General features: G+C 45.0%; 1 protein-coding gene across 2 annotated transcripts in view; it reads right to left on the reverse strand.

Moving 5' to 3' along the window:
- KAZN (kazrin, periplakin interacting protein) overlaps window positions 1-20,237 on the reverse strand; it is a 636,407-nt gene that overhangs the window by 316,692 nt on the left and 299,478 nt on the right. The window contains exons 1-2 of one of the 2 annotated variants that reach the window (XM_059716418.1): window positions 7,354-7,409; window positions 6,938-7,148 (exon numbers count right to left, since the gene is read on the reverse strand). In XM_059716418.1, coding sequence (XP_059572401.1) covers window positions 6,938-7,148; window positions 7,354-7,356 — 214 coding nt within the window. In that variant the 5' untranslated portion in view covers window positions 7,357-7,409. Of the gene's footprint in view, window positions 1-6,937; window positions 7,149-7,353; window positions 7,410-20,237 lie in introns of those variants that run through there. The other variant, XM_059716417.1, reaches the window with a different exon arrangement.

Below are 20,237 nucleotides of genomic sequence, written 5' to 3' on the forward strand. Positions count from 1 at the left end.
CACTGAGCACTTGCAATTCCCACTGCCTTCAGATGGAGTTACAGGTGCTCAGAACCTCCAAAAGGATCAGTTCTTATGGGATTAATTATACTGGTCCATTTATTAGCCATAATCCTCTCTATCTGTGCAGCTCCAGTCAACATATAAAATCCAAAACTAGCCAAGGCAGCGTGAGCTTTGAGCACGGTTGCTACCACTGCAAGCCAAAAATATTTTTGAAGATGAAACAAGATTAGACAAATGCTAAATGAGATGTTATTAATAACACTCAGTCATTTATAGTGCTTTACATTTTCAAAGCACTTGACAAATGTTAATTAAGGTGTTCTTCCTCTGAAGCTGCAGGTGAGGCAGAATCTGGCAGCCAAAGCAGTAGGCTAGGTGGACAGATTCTCTGATGCAGCATGGCAGGTCTTCCCACCCCAAATCTCATGTTCTCCATAGATTCACAGCGAATCTCTCCAAATGCCGAGCACCTGCAGGCTGATTCAGCAAAGCACTTAAGCAGACATCAGAGGGACCTCAACACATGGTCCGGCGGTTTGCTGAATCAGGGCCACAGCTGGTTCTAAAGCAGTAACAATAGCCATCTCTTATAATAACCAAGTATGGGGCAAGTCAAGCAGTTTGCCTCAAAATCTGACTAGATGACATTTATCAAACTGAAACCCAAAGGTCTAACTTCAGATACGTATTCCACGCTGTATCAATGCCTAGGCACAGCTTAAGCCAGGGCAGGTCATTATTTTGGCTGGAGGGCGACTTAGGAGCAAGGGGTGTTGTTGCAGGGGCTGCTGATCTGGCCTCAGCATGATGATGGGGGAAGGGGGAGGGATGCCAATTTTTACCATCTGGCCCTAGGCAGGTGGGGTCTCCATGAAGACTGGCCTGGGACCCCTGTGGGCAGGACGCACTAGGCTAGGCGGGTGGCCGCAGGTGGGGCAGGTAAGTGGGTCTGGGGCCAGGGCCAGGATTGTGGGGCAGTGACAGCACAGGGCTGAGGCCCGGGGAAGTCACAATCTACTCCTCACACAGCCCTGTGCAGTCACCGCCCCAGCAACACCCACTTGTCCCACTCCCGGCCCCATCCCATCCACCCAACTGAGCACACCCTGCCTGCAGGAGTCCTGGTCAGTCTCCATGGACAGCCCATCCGCTCCGTCTGTCACCCCCAGCACTGGGTGCGAGGTGGATAACCCCGGGTGCCTGGGCAGTGGGGCTGGGTCTGACAGTGGTGGTGACATTGGCAGTGACAGCTGGAAGAAGCCACCACCACTGTGCCAGCCCAGCTTCACCAAACACCCAAAGGTGGAAGGACCAGTCACATGTGCCATGGCCCAGGCTGCCCTCCATGCCTGGGTGGGGTGGGGTGGGGCAGGACAGAGGGACCTGCCATGGGCCAGATACAACCCCTTGGCAGACTAGATCTGGCCTGCAGGCCATATTTTGCCCAACCCTGGCTTAAGTCCAAGCATTCAAGCATGATTCAGGTAGCATTTAAGCAGGACCTTGTGCTTGTCCCTATGCACAGGGATGAATTTCACCTAGAATGAATCTTTAATTAATAAAAAAAAATTGCAGTAAGAACTCAAATGGTAACAGGACTAGCTGAGACCAGGCTTAAGTAAATGCAACTCCACTGACATCACTAGTAGCTGCCTGAAATTGCTGCTCTAAAAGCTGGAAGCATTAAGCATTAATTTCACCTCTGATCCGTCATCAATCTCACAGCGAGACCAAAGTTAAAAGTAATTTCTCCAGTAATGGTAAGATTTAAATGGGACTGTCAAGACTTCTAGAAGAAAATCCTGACTTGCCTGTGGTCAGGGCTGTTGGAGTGAACATACACTGAGAACTTTCACACACACCTGCACACCCCTTTCTGTCCTACTGTCCCACATCTGCTTCTTCCTTGCAAAACAAAAAGAAAAACATTTAAATCTTTATATAAATAAAGGTCCTAGAAAAGTATCATCTTGCATGCAAGAGAAAACCCAGGGAGCACATCAGAGAAAAGCCTGATCACACATACTAGTTAATTTTTGTAAAGTCCCAATTGGTACCGTGATTTTTAAAATGCCAATAGGAGAATAAAAACCTGTGAAAGGCTTTCTATCCTATGAGCCAGCCTTCTGAGCAATCAGTCCCTTTGCTTGCCAAGCTTTGTTAACTTGAATAAGTTAGCTTTGAAGCCCTGCTATTTTTAAAATTCTCAACAATGAAGTTATTCACAAACCAGAGCGAGAAATACTTATTTTCACTGCAATTCTTTAGAGAGCTCTATTAAAATTCTTGGGGAAAATCAAGGTCTACCACAAATGTATTGAGTCCACCTAGAAAAACAGATGGAAAATGATAAAACAGATAGTTCACCAGAGTGCATACCTGCAGGACAAACCAGGAAGGAGATACAAGACAGAGGGTGAATCTAATCAGTGTTTTGCTGAGCTCAAACGCTCTTCCCATTCTCTCCAATAAGAATGACAAACGCAGTTCACTTCAAATGTAATTTTACACTTAACTGATTGGCTCCTGTTACAATACTCGTGGTACATGGTTGTAGTCACATTTAAAATAATAGCCTCTTTAACTCATGGAGAAAAAAAAAACCCCGTCTATGGCTATATTGCCATAGATTTATACTTCATTAGGAAACCTCTTGCTGTCTTTCATCACTTCTAGGCAGAGGAGCGCACAGCCAAATTTTGCTCGTAGGGCTGCTGATTCTTGTGAGGCGCCCTGAGCTTTTGACTCCAATGAACCCATCCAGATCAACAAGTCTTTTGGGGGAGCGAAGGGTGTTGCAGTGCTCAACACTTTGCAGATGCAGGCACTGAGACTTACTTTGCTATAACCGAATGGCACGTGGTTCGCTGCTGATACTCGCTGATGCAGAGTTCGACGGGAGTTAAAGTTCCTCTTCAGTTCTGGTCGTCAAGGCATAACTCCTTAGATAACACTAAAAATCCCACTGCCGTATATTTCAACTCAAATGCACATCATGATTAAACTGAAACAAGGTTTTTAGACACAAGCATTTTGACAAACAGACCACATTTCTTTGAATTGGTTACAATAAATCCATTGTTTTCAATTGTGGTGAGTGTAACACGAACTGAATACGATCTTTTCAGATACGCAGATGACAAACTTCCAAACAAACTGATCCTTTTAAAAGCAAACTTTCAGGAAAGGCAAACGTCCCCCAGTCCCCCCTCTCCAGGATGCCACAAACAAACAAATCAACTCTCTTGTTGCAAAGAGATGACAACAAAAAAACCCCAAATACCTACTACAGGCTAAACCTTTCTTAGAAAGAGGAATATTAAAAAAATAATCATTAAAAAAAAAAGAATTAAGAGTCAAAGGTATTGTGTGCGGTTTTCTAGCCAAAAGTCTTCATTTCCAACCTGAGAGTTTTAAACTGACGCCCCCTACCGTATATCAACTTTCCCACTATTGACTGGTCAGCTCTTCTGAAGAAAGAGGAAGGGAGGCCCTTTCACACACTCTTTTGACCAAAATATTTCAAAGAGAGAGTATTTGGGCTGCTCGACCCCTTTACATATTAAGGGATGCTTTGCTTTTGGACTCGGTGCTTTAACATCTGCAGGGAGTCCAGATTAAAAGAGCAGTAAAATACTTGGGTAAAAAGTAAACTGACAGTCTGAGCTGGAGAATAGGATGAACATATTTAAAAAGTAAAATAAAATAAAAAACGCCATGGTTCTGCTCAGATTATATTGGGGGTTTCGGTACTGGGACATGTTCTAAGCCTACGCATGACTTTACTCACGTGATCATGTCTGAGCAAAGTTACAGCCATGATGGTCCAGAGATTATGCAAGAGAAGGATTTTTTTGTGGGGTGGGCTCTTTTAGTGGACTGACTGCATGGCTGGGATCAAGTCAGACAGCCTTTGAATGAAGGGTGGAGCAACTCAGGTGAGTGAAGTTGCACACAGGTGTAAATGCTACAGGGATTTTTACTTCTGTTTCCTTAGTCACATTTCTGGTTGCAGAGTAAACCCATCTGATGCTAGATTAAGTTGGTTTAATAGTTAAAATTCCCCGTGCTGCCCAAATGGGAAAAAAAAAGAAGTTTGATGGAACAAATCCACAAATTAATCCCTCCAAATCAATTTCCTCTAATACCATTAACAAGGCAACATTATTGTTGTAAAGGAATAACAATCTTCTCCAAACAACTCTGCTGTATTTAAGATGATGTACGCTGCGTTTAAAAAGCTACAGGTAACATGCAAAAATGCAGCTGTTAAATAATGCATAAACATCATACCAAGAGACACTCGCAGTAAATAAGTAATAAGTAAATAATATCTGCTGACATTTTTATGCCACAGGTGTAAATTCGATTCAATTAGAGCTCTCTCAAGGATGGGGAGGGCTCTCAGCATTTCTAAGCAACAATAAACGACGTTTGAGTGTGAATCACCTTACAAGTCAGAAGTCTTTCCAACATGTTTTCACTTACATTTCTAAAGCAACAGTGACCGAAGCACTGTGTTCATTTTTGCATTTACCCCAGGCAAGAAGAGAGAGAAAAACTCTACAGCATCAACAATTTCGAACTCATCTGGTAACCCTCATGCAAAACAAGGGTCATAAATCACTCCTAACCGATCCTGCAACCTGTTTTACATGCTCGGCCTTTGCCACCGACTCTAGAGAACTTGCTGATAAAGTCCACCTAACTTTTCAAACTCTTTTTCTTAACCGTTGGAAAAATAGAAGGATTTTTCAATGCTCTCACGTGTCTGGGTTTTTATGCTTAACCAGGTTCATTTTTCAGCCACTTGCTCTCACACAATACAAAACACAGTGTCTTGCAATCTGCAAATACAACTCCACTACTGCACTTTGTGTGGTTAGCAGATTGCACGTATAGTAATGCTTCTCCTCCATCTCACAGAGACATATCATAGGACCAGTTATGCCATTTGCCAAATTCCATCTTTGAAAACTATGCATTAAAACAGCATGACTGTAACACATTAATCACAATTATAACATGGCTGCTTTGTTACCAAATTACTGAGTTGATTCTTAGACTTCTATCTGACTTAGAGTACCAGAGGGTGAATTTGAAAAGTAATTCAGCTTGCAAAAATGCTTACCTGCTAGTTAAACAACTCACCCTTGCAGAAAAAGGAAATATTTCCCATTACATTTAAACGGAATCAATTAATATTGTTTAAGAACAATTCTAAAATGATGACCATCCACTCTTTTAAAAAGAGGAAGGATGTGACATTTAACCCCCAGATCTAACAGTCTTGTACTTCTTGGGGTGCCCAGTCTGTTTCTGGGGATTCCTGCCACCTAAACTGCAACAAAATGCATCACGGGCAGAGCACAATATTAAAGTCCAAAGCAGTGATTCTCCAACACCGCTGCTGTTCGACTTGACAAATCACTGAGACCCAAACCATGCGTTTCTCAGACTACACCATCCCTTGAAAGATTCCCAGCAGCTTCTGCAGGTGACAGTGTCACCAGAAACCGGCTGTCTATTTCTACCATCTCATCTACACAAGGAGTACTTCAAGCCAAGATTTCATTTACTCCCCTGTCATTAGGAGCGATTAATCCTCACATTAATCACATTTGAGAAGACGCTCATGAAAAACAAGATTTCCCATACACACACCCACACACGCATGCTTCAGCTTTCATGCGCCCTGTGTATTCAAACTCTATGCAGTAACAGCATCATGCTGCCGGATTTGTTTTACCGATTGGAAAGCACGGCAAATGGAGAAGGGCAAATAAGAAGAGAAGCGAGTGCGGCAGCGGCGGAGGTCTGAAAACAAGAAACCCCTGCCTCCGATGAAAGGAAAAGTGAACACGACAAGGTGCTGCCGCTGATGAAACAGAAAAAAGCTTTTTGGGCTGCAACATCTGGAGTGGTCCCCGCTGCCGGGGTGGGGGAAATCTGCAGCCAGGATGCAAAATAAAGGAGGAGGACGGGTCCCTTTTTTGGAAAGGTGGTGCTTCTTCAGCAGGGATGAAAACACCCAAGGGAAAGTTTTGCATGCAGGAGGGGGTCCGGGGTGTGTGCGCATGTGTGTGTGCTGGGGAATTAAAAGGACTCTTTAGGGGAGTATCTGCCCCCCCTTACATACACACATGCACACTTGACGGCCATACAAACACACGAACACACACGCACAGGAGGGGCTCACACTGTGTGCATGTGCACATTGGGGGCAAATTCAAGGGACTCTTTATGGGAGTTCCTGTCCCTGCCCTGACACACGTACACACACACACGTGGACATACACATACCATGTGTGTGTGTGGAGGGGGGGGAATTCAAGGGACTCTTTATGCAAGTTCTTGCCCCCTTTACACACACAGGCACACACGAGGGCCATGCAAAGACATGCACACTCATGCACCCTTACACGCACAGTATGAATCTCTATCTGTGTGTGTGTGCCCGTGTGATGCACCCTCGCACACACAGAATACCCCTCCTACACACGTGTGTGTCTGTGTGTTGAGAGAACAAGGGACTCTTTTCGGGAGTCCCTCCCCCCCTTACACACACACATACTTGTACACACACACACTCTCTCTCTCATGTGCACACGGAGTACGAACCCCTCCTGCATGTGTCCGTGTGTGCTGGGAGGAACTCAAGGGACTCTGTGGGAGTTCCCGCCACGCACACCCCCTTACACACACACACACATGCGTGTGCAGAGTGCAAACCCCTCCTGCATCTGTTGTGTGTGTGCTGGGGATTCGGGGGGCTCTGTGGGAGTTCCTGCCCCCCTCGCACACACACACACGCGGAGCAGGGGCCCCTCCTGCGTGTGTCCGTGCGCTGGAGGGGCTGTGCGCGAGTTCCCGCCCCCCTCGCACGCGCACGCACCCCCGAGCCCGTGGCCGTGGCCGTGGCCGTGCCTACCTTGGGCGCCGTGCTGGCTGTTGTCCATGAGCGCGGGCTCGGCGGGGCCGGGGCCGGGGCCGGGGCCGGGGCCGCCCAGCTCGGCCAGGCGGCGGCTGGTGGCGCTGAGCTCGGCTCGCAGGCTCGTCACCTCCTGCCCGGCCGCCTGGATCGCGCCCTCGATGCGCAGCGCCAGCTGCTTGTTGTCGTCCATCATGCTCAGGATGCCGGCCTGCGGGCGAGACAGCGCACACACAGCGGCATGATGCGGGGCCGGCGCAGCTACCTGTTGTCCCCCCGAGCGCGGCGCGGCCCGGCCCCGCGCCGACCGCCCGCCCGCCCGCCGATCGCTCTCTCGCTCACACACACACGCGCGCACACTCGGGCGGGCCGGCGGCGGCGGCGGCGGGCGGGCGGCCGCTCTCGCTGGAGCCTACCATGTGCGGGGGGGGGCGCCCGCCAGCCCGGCCCGGGTGAGGGGGGGCGGCGGATGGACGGCGCGCTCCACCGCTGCCGCCGCGAGGGACGCGCCGCCCGCCCCGCACCACTCTGCCGCCACGCGGGGGGGCACCAACACCCCCCCACCCCACCCCACCCCACCCCCCGGGACACCCGCACAGACCCCCCCCACCCCCGCCCCGGGCTCACAGCGCCGCCGCACCCAGCACCGACCCCCCCCCCCCCGCGCGCCCCGCCCGGCTCCGAGCCCCCCCCACCCCCCTTCCTGACTCCCAGTCCCTTAGTCCTGTTCCTTATTCCCAGTTCCTTACTCCTGGTTCCTTATTCCCTATTCCTGGTTCCCTACTCCTTATTCCCAATCCTTTATTCCCTAGTCCCAGTTCCTTACTCCTGGTTCCTTATTCCCAGATCCTTATTCCCTATTCCCATTTCCTTACTCCCGGTTCCTTTTTCAAAGCGAATCTATACCCGGTACAAGATCGTTATTAATGAATTTACGCATCCTAAAGATTTTGTGGCCCAAGAAATATGTTGCCCCATAATCCCACGCTCATGTGACCTTCATTTAGGGCTCTGTACTTGATACGGGATATTATTTTACATATTGATTAGTACATCTGCATAGCTAATGAAATTTTCTCTCTTCAGGATGTGGAATTCATTAATAACAATCGTTTATTGGGTATAGATTAGCTTTGAAAAAAGGAACGGGGAGTAAGGATTTAGGAACTGGGAATAAGGAACTGGGATTTAGGAAGTGGGAAAAAGGATTTAGGAAGTGGGAATAAGCAACCAACTTCAGCCTCATCTCACAATAGGAGGGGCCTGTAAATAAGGAAAGCAAAACTGGGCATTTTCATTCTAATAGGACAAAAATAGACATATATATATATGGCTCCACAGTTACTATTCATATTGAGTTCATACATTTGTGCAGAAATAATAATTCATTTTAAAATTTCATGAAAATCCATTTTCGTGGATTATTTTTATCGTATGGGGCCTCTTAAACTGGACGTAGTTTAGGCCTATAATCTAGCACCGACTCGCAGATCTGCAGAAGTTTAGGGCTGGAAGGGACTTCGGGAGATCGTCCTGCTCTGGGCAGGAAAGGCGGCTGGGGCCTGATAACCGTTGCGATCTCCCTTCCACAAGCACTTGCACTTGCCGCACATCTGTTTCCTCGCTCTTGAGCAAACCTGTGACTCCAGCTGCTTTGTTTACCTCTGCCCGTCCCCGTCCCTGTCTCTGTCTCTACAAAGTGCTCGTCATCCCTCTCCTACGGGATTCCACACTCCTGTAAACATGTTAGCACTAAAAGGCTAGTGATCCCACATGTTGGTTTATTCACTAGACTAACTAAAATCTTAGTGGTTTATTTGGACGGTAGATAAACCTGCCCAAACACGGCTAGCCCTAAGCGAGGGGGCAAGGAGAAGTTGCAAAGCTGGTTAAATTGGCCATGGTTAATTAGCTGCACCCAAGAACTCTGGGTGCTTTCGGTGACAGGTGTTAGGGGAATAGAAACCATTGTCAGGCCAAAGCCACTGTCATTAAAGCTGCATCCCAGCCGCTGCCCAGGAAAAACACCTCCCATACGCCCTGTGCCCCTTTCTTTTCTCTTTGCTCTTGCCCTTCATTTGCAGAGACGTAGGCATAAAGCTGGACGGGATCGTCTGTCGCTGCAAGCGATCCCTTGTATGTGCAGGGAACCAAATACGTAGTCCAACAGCATCCACAAGAACACCGCTCTGGTCCCTTCCTCTTCGCACCGGGAACTTTATTCTTATTTACTAAGTCGATTATTTTAGTCCTTCCACAGTTAACCTAGTCCTACAGCAATCCCAACATACTCCTGGTTTCGGTAACAGGAGCAATGTAAGATCAGTACAGCACTGCCCTGCCAATATGTCTGTACCACAAGAGACCAAAATCCCTTTTAAGCCAATGGAAAGCTATAGAGATTGCTAGCTAACGCAGCCACAATTTCATTTATAGTGCTGGTGGTGGAGACATGGATTCCTCTCTACCTGGAACTGGACTGAGACCTGCTAAATTCATTTCACATCAGATCGTAACAGTTTTGGCAAGGGGTCCCAGCAATTTAGACTGGTAAATAGCTGCGATCCCCTCAGCAGGCCAGGCTGCCCTACTGGTTGCAGTGCACTAAAAATAACAACAAACAATTAGCTGTCTCTCACTAATTAGGCTCTGCAGAGAGGAAGCTTGCTCTGATGTACAGTGTTCATTGCTGTAGTTACATTTTACTGCAGTAAGACTATCCGATCCGGTGCCTGCAGTCGGCTGCTGCATGGCCGTGCTCAAAAGGCTGAGTACAGAGTAAAATGGGCTAAAAATCTCCTGGAGAAGGGAGTAGGGAAAGGCAGCTGCAGCTGCTGGATGGAGTGGCCTTGCAGCATGAGCCTTACTAAAGGGCACTGGAAAGCTTGATGTGGCATGTGCCCCTCGAAGGAAATGGGGAATTATTAGGCATCATTTAACTTAGTGCTGCTAGAGGGAGCACTGACATTTCTCACTGCCTTTTTTTCAATACCATGGAGGGGATGTGGGGAGAGGGGGTTGATTATGCCAAACAGCAGAACTGAAGAGTATGTAGGCAGGTTTCTGCTGCACCGAGGGTCAACGGTCCTCTAGGGCAGTGGTTTTCAACTTGGGGTTCGGCGACGGGTCCTTAGGGTGCCACAAGGAGAATGAGGATAACAGCAGAGTGGGCCAGAAAGCAGTGCGTGGCCATTGCCAGGCCAGGTCACCCCACTCCACATCAGTCTTTAGGGTAAGATATGGGGTTCCACAGCGAAAGAAGCGATATGAAAGGGTGCCAGGACTTCAGAAAGTTTGAAAACCACCACTCTAGAGCTACCCCTGAAGATCTGGACCACCCCAGCTTCCCTGTCATCACCTGTCTCCCAGAATCTGCCTTGCTTCCCAGAGAAACAACGTGGTGGGAAACAGCCCAGGAACCATGGTTGTATCCTCTCCCACTTAAGGCAAAAAAGGAGGATTGGTCCCAAGCTGAGGAAGAGCTCCTGCAAAGCTGCACTCTGATGCATCTACAGTACGAGAAGATCAGCTGAAATGCAGTAAAAAAAACCCCCATGGCTCCTACCATATCATTGAAGCCAGGCCAATCTCTGGAAAGAAGAGCCATGGAAAAACAAGGGAAGAGTGCAAGCAGCTACTGGAGCATTGCCTGCTCCTGCAATGCTTTTCTCATGCATCCCCGTGTCTGCCTGAACTCTGGCCTGGCAGTGAGCCTGTGGGGCACTCTTCAGGCCCACGGGATGGTCACCAGTCTCAGGCCTTCCAGGAACTTGGTTTGGGTGACCACAAGCAAAGTGCAGGAGAAAAGGGATGGAAAAAGGAATCTTTTCCCCACAGGGTGCAAGGGTGACTGGGCTTGGAAAAGGGGGAGTTATACTATTTTTCACCATTTAAATCATGCATCTGATACCAGGTTTGTTTTTCCTTTGCCACAGCAAATACCAAAGCGGGAGGGGTAAGTTGAGATTCAGTTCCCCATTGTAGGCAGAAACTGTGCCACCTCAGCTTTGCTCCCCTTCTGATCTCACCTCCGAGCACTTGAGTGCCTCTGTTAATGGGCCCCAAGAATGTCTTCAGCTGGTCTCAGTAACGGTGTAGAATGGCCACTCTGTGTCTGAGGAAGGAAATTGTTTAACAAACAAATAGACCCATAGTTTTTGCCTTTCTCGATCACAGCAGGTGAAATGAGGTAAAGCAGAAACATGTTGTTGTCCAGCCTGGCAATGATCCTACTGGGAGCTCTGGAGCAAGCTTTGAGTAAAACTATGAGTCTAACAAAATCAGAGGGGTTTGGCACGCAACGATCCTCCAGGCAGCTCTCAGGAACAAAAGAGAGATGAATCTGTGCTCGCTTGCTTGTAGTTTGCTCTTAGATTGTGCAACGATCCTGGATAGCGGTAGTCCAGATCCTACCTGGACCAGTAAAAAGGTTCTGCATCTTTTCTGCATCCTGAAATATTGTTTGCCATATCCTCTGGCATTTTGCCACCAGCTTCTCCAGGGGTCTTGTCAAGCACGCTGGTCCAAACACAAGGCCCACTGACTCTAATGCAGGGGTGGGCAAAATGCGGCCCGCCAGGCCATTCTATTCGGCCTGCGGGGCCCCTAAAAAAATGTAGAAAACTAATATTTATCTGCCCCTGTCACGCAGCCCTCAATGGCTTGCCAAAACTCAATAAGCAGCCCTCCACCTGAAATAATTGCCCACCCCTGCTCTTATGGAAGTGCAGGGGTGGGCAACTATTTCCGGATGCAGAAAAGATGCAGAACCTTTTTACTGGTCCAGTCCCAGATCTTGGGAAACTTGGAGTGGTTCTCACTGGGGAGTAAGGGATTCTCCAAGGGATTAAAAATTTACCAAGGGAAGCAGCATAAATGCCCCAGTTAGTGAGTAGAGGGCAAAATGCTTTTCTCTGCCCAGTGAAACTACAAATGGATGTTCTGATCTCTCTGCAAGGGTGAACGGTCCACGGGTGGCAGTGAGATTCCCATGCGTATGCTGTGTGGAAAATGGCACGTAGGAACTGAATCCCCTCTAAGATGCACATTGCGGACAACTCGGTGCATAAATACTTTGCATTGACGTAACAGGTCTTACTCCAAGAGTTATCTTCTGAAACTAAGTACAAGGATGGGAGCTTTTTGTAATGAAAAAATAAAATCAGCTCTATCAACCCTCATATATTAATGATTTTTCGTAAGGCTACACAGGCAAGAAGATGAAATCTATATTTTGTGATTAATCTTACTTTATGGAAAGTAAAGGAAAGCTAATATTAATAGAAATTACGTAATGATTTTTAAATGAAAAATTAGTTTGAGTGACACTTACCCAGCACTGGCTGCAGCCCAAATATCATAGCTTTAAGCTAATGCATGAGAACCCAAAACAGATACACATAAAAGGAAAGACTTCAGTTTTCACAGATAAACTCACAGAGGCTGGACAAACGCTTTAAAGGGAGAATTAAGTTGATTTTTATTTAATTGTCTTCATCATCTGGGCAGTTATTAGTGACAGAGTTAAGGAACCCTATTTAAGACTCCATAGAAAGGCATGATACCATTCTGCGTTTCATGCCTAATTTGCATGTGCTTTTACTGGAACTGTTGTTGCAAAGTAGATCATTTGAATGTGCAGTCGCTGCGGCATATCTATAAGGATCCCCCAGATCCTTACTCCTGGTACTTGAATAAAAGTGGAAGCTTTAGCAGCCCCATTATGTTTCCATTAAAAGAAAAATGTATTGAAACCTGGTCTGAGAAAACCAAGAAAGCATCCAGTATCAAAACACAAAGCTCATACTTCTAGTCAATATAACCTTAATAATAGACTAGTCAAGCTACTACACTGGCAGTGCTGATGTATTTTATGTAGTGATGCAAAAGAATATTTTACATGACAGTGCCTGGTATTTTTAAAGAAAAATGTATTTACAACTTAAACTTGGCCATGGACTCATTCATAAATTAATGACCTACCTTTAGAAATCTTCCTTATTATTTGAAATAGTCCCTTAAGATATCCTAAAAGATTTTCTCCCCCACCTTGCAGGGAACAGCTGGGTCCATTTAAAATTGATTTTGATCTCTGAAAGCAGGGTTTGATTTCTCCATACACTGAGCTTCCGCCTGAAGAGAGTGCACAATATAGCAGAAATTCTGAGATATCAGCTGGCAGCTGGCACTGCGAGAGTCTAACAGAAAATGAGCAGCTCGCTATGTGCCCACAGGCATAAGCATGAGACAGCAACACGGGCGAAGGGATTTTCAATGCGACAGTGGTTGGAGTTTGCTGGCCAAATACAAATAAACCAGGACAAAAAAAGAAACAACACTTATTTCTTGCAGAGGCTTTGCTAATAGATGCTCCCACAAGGGTGGAGCAGGAGTGAAAGAAATACTTTCTTCCATTGATTTCAGTGAATTGGGTGTTGCAAGGGCTGCAGGCATCATACAAAGCACAAGAAGTATCATTGCTTCTCTCCAAACACTTCTGATTATGGCAGGCTGGGTGGTACAGTGGCTCGATGCTCTATCCATTGTAAAAAAAATGCTGGTGTCTCCTTAACTCACAGTTAAGCTAACCCTGGATTGCATAGCTAGTTCCTACTCTCTAACTTTACCAATATTAAATTAGCTACCTGCAGATATTAATTATAATTTTGAAATTGGTCCCATGCTCCTGTGTCCACACAGATCCCACCCATGTCATTCCAACAGAACTGCATACAGCTCTGACTGCAGGACTGGCACCAGTATCTAGACCAGTGATTCTCAACCTGGGTAACGTGGCACCCCGGGGTGCACAGAGATCCTTTCAAGCGTGCCATGCAATATTAGGTGTGCAAACATGATTCACAAGGTAAACCCAGAGATTTCAAAGAGCAATCCATAGTGTCAAAAACATTTCTGACCTTTTGGGGTCTTTTGAGTTCTTTGCGATAGAAAAATTGCTTTATAATGTTCCTGTAGTTAGAAAACTAAGAGCTGGCATTTTCCAAAGAGTGCTTCAAGTCTATTGAGGGGCGCCTTGAATCTAAGGAGGTCGAGAACCACTAATCTAGACACTTTTTGCCAGCCAGACTAGGTATATGGGCAGTAGTGTAACTAGGGTGAGCAGGGCACCAGCTCCAGTTGCCAATTTAGAGGGGGTGCCAATGTCAGCACTCCTCACTGCTGCTCCCAGCCCTGCCGTCCAGTGCTAGGCACTCACCTACCCCTCTCAGGCTTGTCACTGGTCAACTTTTGTGACACCTAGACCTCCCATTCAGCACAAATCTTTTAAATTTACTTTTTAAAAGAAATAACGAGAAATTAAGCAGTGGAGGGAGTAGTGCATTAGTATACAGTCATCTCATATAGCGAGTGTTTTTTTAAGAGAATAAAACAGAGAGAACATTATGCAGTTTGAGTCCCTTGGGTTGGTCTCAGCCATTCACTGCCAGAATTACATGAGAAAGAATAGAAATACTCTCCTGTGAATTCATATCCATTTTACTAGAGGTAATTAACTGGATGTTCAAATTCTTCAACAGTCAGAGTCTTATCATTGCTCTGACAGCAAAATTGACTTCAATGGGGGCAAGAGTGAGCTCATGAGCAGGATACGGGTTGAAAGTCCACTACTGGAGACTGATATGGGTAAAATGCATTCACATGCTGAGGGTCGTGTTCAAAGAAGGTGGACATGGAGTAAGTGATATAGGCCCTGCTGTTCAGAGAGGCAAATATTACCCTACTTTATCATGGTATGGTCTGACACCAGTATTTAATGCCATTCTACTAAGTGAGTACGGGCAAAGTAAAGCTAACCAAAAAGGTTGGTCCACGTGGCTGTTCCATAAGTGAGCCAAAAAATAAGAATTCAAACATGGATAGCATGTAACCTTACTATCACACAGCCACATAACAAAACCACAGTTTACCTTTGACACGGCTAGAGAACAATGCTTTGAGTTTAATTCTGTCTTTATATTTAAATCAGCATTTTGTGGACTTAAAAATGCCCGAAAGATTTAGGGCACAAATGCCATAGGAAATCAAGGGGCTTGTGGTTCTAATCCTTTAAATACTTAAAAAAAACCCCTAGGTTATTTCCTAGGTTGTCTTAGGTTCATCTAGGATATGCCCAGCTACCCCATAAGCTTTTCTGATAATTAAAAACTAAAGAGTATAAAACATTTATTTTCTTGAAATTATTTAGATATTTCCTTGCTTTTTTTTTAATGGTTCTGAGTTTCTGTCAAGCTTGACAAAAAGACAGTATCAGCTCCATTGTGTCTTATGATACAGAATAATCCATGTCCTGTACCCATATGTGGTATAGAAAAGACAATTATCTAAATCAAAGGCAACATCACATACAATTTTGAAGAGTCGTGGAAGTAACAATACATTTGATATTTGCAGACGCCGAATCCTATTGTCCTTTTGGACCCCTGCATGCTACTCCCGTTGGAAGGGGAAGTGTGTCACTAGGGTAAATACAGAGGAGAGATCTGTGCGTTCAACAGAGCCTCTCCGCCTATTTCTAGTATTGCTTCTTGACCTCAGAAGGTGTTAATTTACTCCAAACCCACTGATTGCTGCAAACATTTCTATTTATTGTTTCTATTTACAACTGTGTGAGAACACTCAATCGGTTTACTCTTATTCAAACATGGGATATGAAACAGTATCTTCCCTGAAAAGCTGACCATCCAATAGATAGGTAAAGAGTGGGAGTAAGGATCATTACCATTTTTTACAGATGGGAAACCAAGGCAAAGAGATATGAAAGGAGATCCCAGATCCTCCAACTCCCAATCAGTGACTCAGCTACAGTGTTACCTTTCCCCTTATTCTGGGCATTCAGCATCTTTAAGCATCAGACACAAAAGATCCTAGGGTCAATTTGAGTATTAGAAAAGTTGACTTTTGAACAACAGGTTTTGGGAGAAATGTTCCTCTCTGGAGGGTTATATTTCCTAACTTTTTACACAAAGAGGGTATGTGGGCTGAGAGAATTCAACAATATTTGGAAAATTTTAAACCACTCTCCATCCTGTTTGGTATCTCTTTAGATTAATGAGTGTTTCAGGTCAGGAAATACGAGGGAGGTAGGAAATGAATGGGATGTGGGGTAGCAAACGCGTACCATTTAGGGCTTCTGGACATCATCTAGTTTGCTTTTCATCTTACTGCTCTGTAGTTGAATGTGTACAGAACCTGTTTAGCCACAAGGGAAATGCCTTGTGTGTTGAGAATGACCATAATTTAATATGTCTGTTTGACTTGACTCAATTACATCTTTTCTTTTCTGATTAAATAATAAGCCAGAATTTACTAAAAGGAATTTCAGTGTGTCATCTTCCAATCTGATGACCTTTGAGATCCTGAAAGCTTATGTAAATTCTGCTCATTGCTTTTTAGCTGTTTATGTGCCTCTTCAAAAAAAATAGGCTATCTGTTGGTGTATTTAGGGTCCCCCCCACATCTTCTCGTTGCATCTCTGTTCACAACAATCATCCCCAGTTGAAAGGGCTTCAGGCATTCCCTAGCTTCTTTTAACATCTGCCAATAAAACTGGTCTTTTAGGATTGGACTAAGTGTAGACACATTTCTGGTGTAGTCTTCTGATTTTCCTCCTCTACTCTAGTTCCATCCATGAGGCAAGGAGCAATCGTTTGGCGTTTTGCAAGCTTCAGCTGATACATCCATGGGACTATTCATTAGTGAAGAAAGCACAAAAAGGTCTAATCAAACAGACAAGCAAACTGATTAGGAGAGCAAGTGTAGCACACTTCTAGTTATTAAGTAACAGAATGAGTTTGTTGTAGTTTATACGCTGCAAAAATCTGTCTCAAGATTTTCAGCTTGTAAACAAAGTATCTTGACTTCTAATGTCTATATATTTTTTCCTTTATGAAAGGCACATATTTTATTTTGTATGCTCATAACTGCAGCTGACCCTCCTTCTCCCTCCTAAAATGTTGAACAGTAATCCAGAGGACCATGATTCTTTCCCTGTCCGACCTGAGAGCGTGCCAGCACTCTGATAGAACGGGGGACTTTGCCGGATGCACCGCTGCTGTACTATAAATCACTTTTTAGTGTTTTGCTCTTGTTTGAAAGAACTATGAATTACACAAATTAAAAAGATGCTGGAATGTGGTCAAGCAGTCAGAGCAAAGGACGAGGAAGTCAAAAATCCTGCGTTATACTCTCAGTAATTTACTCTGATATGTGGTTTAACTTCTGTCTCGGTTTCCCTACAGGTGAAATGGGTCCAGTGACAGTTTTCTATTATATCGCTCTGAGGACTGGCATTTATCAACTGCCTTACGGCAGCTGGAACTATATCCCAGCAAAGAGATACAGGTTTTTATAATGGGCAGAACCCTCTAAATCCAAACGCTCCCTATTTGATAAATCTCAACCTCTCGAATAGAAAGCTGAAGGAATCTTACTGTGAAGAAGTGATCGTAAGCAGCATTTGAGCCGAAATATTTTTCCCAGGAACTCCCTTTTGCATTCATGGGAATCAGAAATCTGGGCCCCTAAAAACAAATGACTCCACAGCATACTTCATAGCTGAGTACATCTATGGCACAATTCTATATCCAGGTCTATTAAATCCAAGATTTGTTTAATGAATTACAGCAAGCCAATCCAATGAGTCTCTGAATATTCTGCCTATATTTAACTTTTATGCAGTAGACTTCAGCCTCCAGCTTTTTTTTTTTTTTTAAAGGGAGTCAATATTTCTGACAAAAATTTCAACACAAATTCTTTTGCACTTCCTTTTTTTTTTTTGACACCTCATGTTTTATGGCACTTGATTAAATAGTCTTTAACAATATCAATATAGGAAAGGATTTGACAAGCCTAATGAAATACTGCAATATTTTTATCATCCATTAGAGTTACAGTTTTTATTCAGATTAGTCCCAGATTTTAATCTACTCCAGCAGTAGCTGTTTCAAATCATGAAGGGGAGAGTTTATGTTTCAGCAATTTTGTTTAAACGGGCAATATATGTTTAACAGCAGTCGCTGTGAATTTTTGATTCCTTATTGAAAGGATGCTGTTTGATACACACTCTAGTATGCAATAGGATTAAGCAATGGTAATTTAGGACCAAGATAACCATTTAGAGCTAAAATACATATTTTAACTGTCAGAGGCAGGTTTTTGTTTTTAAATTATTAAACCGTGCCCTGAGGAACAGGCAGAAAGATGTGGGTGTGGAGCTAATCCCTTCCAATCCAGGAGGACCACCCAACATCCTGCGCAGCAATCCACACCAGGAGAGGGGAGAGGGCTGTACTGCTTCCACCATTTCAGCACAGTTAAAATAATAGTGTGTGTGTATGTAGAAAAAGTCTAAATCAGTTTGAAAGTTATTAAACCTTGTCCTGTTATTAAACTAAGTGCTAAGAGTGTTTAAAATAAGGCTAGCTAACATTTGTCCTGAAAACCCAAAATCTAGAACATCTCTCAGTGACTACATTTGGAAGAGGGGGAAGAGAGAGAGAGAGAGAAGGGAACTATGAAGTTCAAGGCTCTTTTGATAAGGAAGACGATAAAAAAATACTAATTCTTCCTTTCCCCCTTTTTTCCTCATATTCTGCACAGCTGCCACTTAAAGCCATTCTTCTGATCACCAGATACTCAAATGCACGCTCACTATGCAGTGAGCGTGTCTACACATGCATTTACACTGGCTTAAATTTACTGCGCTGGTGTCTACACATGCAGGTGTTACGTGCGTTAACTTTAGTCCCAAGTCAATCCACACATGCAGTCTTACTACACAGTAAGGTGTCTACACATGCGTTAATGCGCAGTAGCTAATCAGGCGTAAATTTGATACCTGCATGATGTACACTCAAGTCGGCATAAGTCACCATATTTACTGTGCAGTATGGGTGCACATGTGTAGATGTGCACCTGTACTGCGCAGTAATATTGGTTACTGAGCAGCAAATGTGCACATGCAGATGCGCCCAGTGTGAGATGAGCAGAACTGCACATTACTATTGCACATTAGGTCCCAAGCAAGGTTGCAACTAGTTGCCTGCAGATTTTCAGAAGTGCTCAGTTTTGGGCTGTTTCCCTTGAGATCAATGGAGAATCCTTCCCTTCTCCCCAAGTCCCTCCCGCAAATAACACTGAAAATAATGAGAACAATTGGGTGCTGAGCCCTTCTGAAAGTATGCACTGCTGTGGTCACGTCACCGCCACACCCAAAATGTAAAGAGTGTCATAGCAGGGTCTGGCAGAGGGTTCTAGCACCATAATGGCCATATGCATACACACAGCATTGCTGCAACTCTGAACAAAGAAACTTGGAAGCTGAATGCACTGCGTCATGACTTCCCACCTGCAGTCCCAATATGCCCCATGGCAAAACACTGAAATCAATGGTAGCACTGCATTTAAAATGTAAAGCATCATAATTTAGTGGACTATTAAGCAGCAAGTGAATGAGGAAATAAGGAAGATTGTTGTCCAGAGCCGGATTCACACAGCTGTTTCATGCATCTTTTCAGATGGTGCCTGCAGAAAGCGGCGCTACCCTCTGGCAAGTAATGAAGCCACACACTCGTGTGGAGTTATGTCTCACTGTGCTGCTGAAGGAGTCATTGTTCTGCTGAGATGTTATACCAAGGTCCTGACCTCTGCTGGTCATTAAGCCTGCCACAGCTCTCTACACAGGAGCAGGGCTTGATAATCTTGGTATTATTCTGGCCAAATCCCAGTTTGGAGATCTACTGGTACGTTGCACTTCACTTTTTTTCTTTAGTGGCAACTGGACAAAATTCTTCAGTTCCTGCTCTGCACTCATGTGCACTGTGGCTCTATACTCTCAAGCCATCGTTGTGCCACCCTAGTGGGATCTACACCTGAAAAGATGCATTTATAGAGCTCTATGCATTTCTTCTATAATGTGTCTCACTATAACAATGTGAGGAAAATGATCCAAGACTGATTTTTGGCATCTTATAACTGAACTGCATCGCTTAATTACAATACTGCCTATAGGGCAGTGGTGAGGCCAGCGATTATATTTAAATTCATATACAACTTAGTATCCTATAGTATCTTTCTCACACAACATCCAAAATGCCTTGCAGGTAGATGGACAGATAGGATGAGAATACTTTACACCAGTAATGCTCAACTTCCAGCCCCACAGGCTGGATGACTGGCACAGGGCTGGTCCACAGGCCAGATCCCAGTGCAGGGTCAGTCAGCAGGTACAATCCAGTGTGCTGCGCTGACCCCACGTACCGGATCCAACCATGCAAAGACC

Source organism: Alligator mississippiensis, chromosome 13 (genome assembly GCF_030867095.1).
Source record: "Alligator mississippiensis isolate rAllMis1 chromosome 13, rAllMis1, whole genome shotgun sequence".
NCBI lineage: Eukaryota > Metazoa > Chordata > Crocodylia > Alligatoridae > Alligator > Alligator mississippiensis.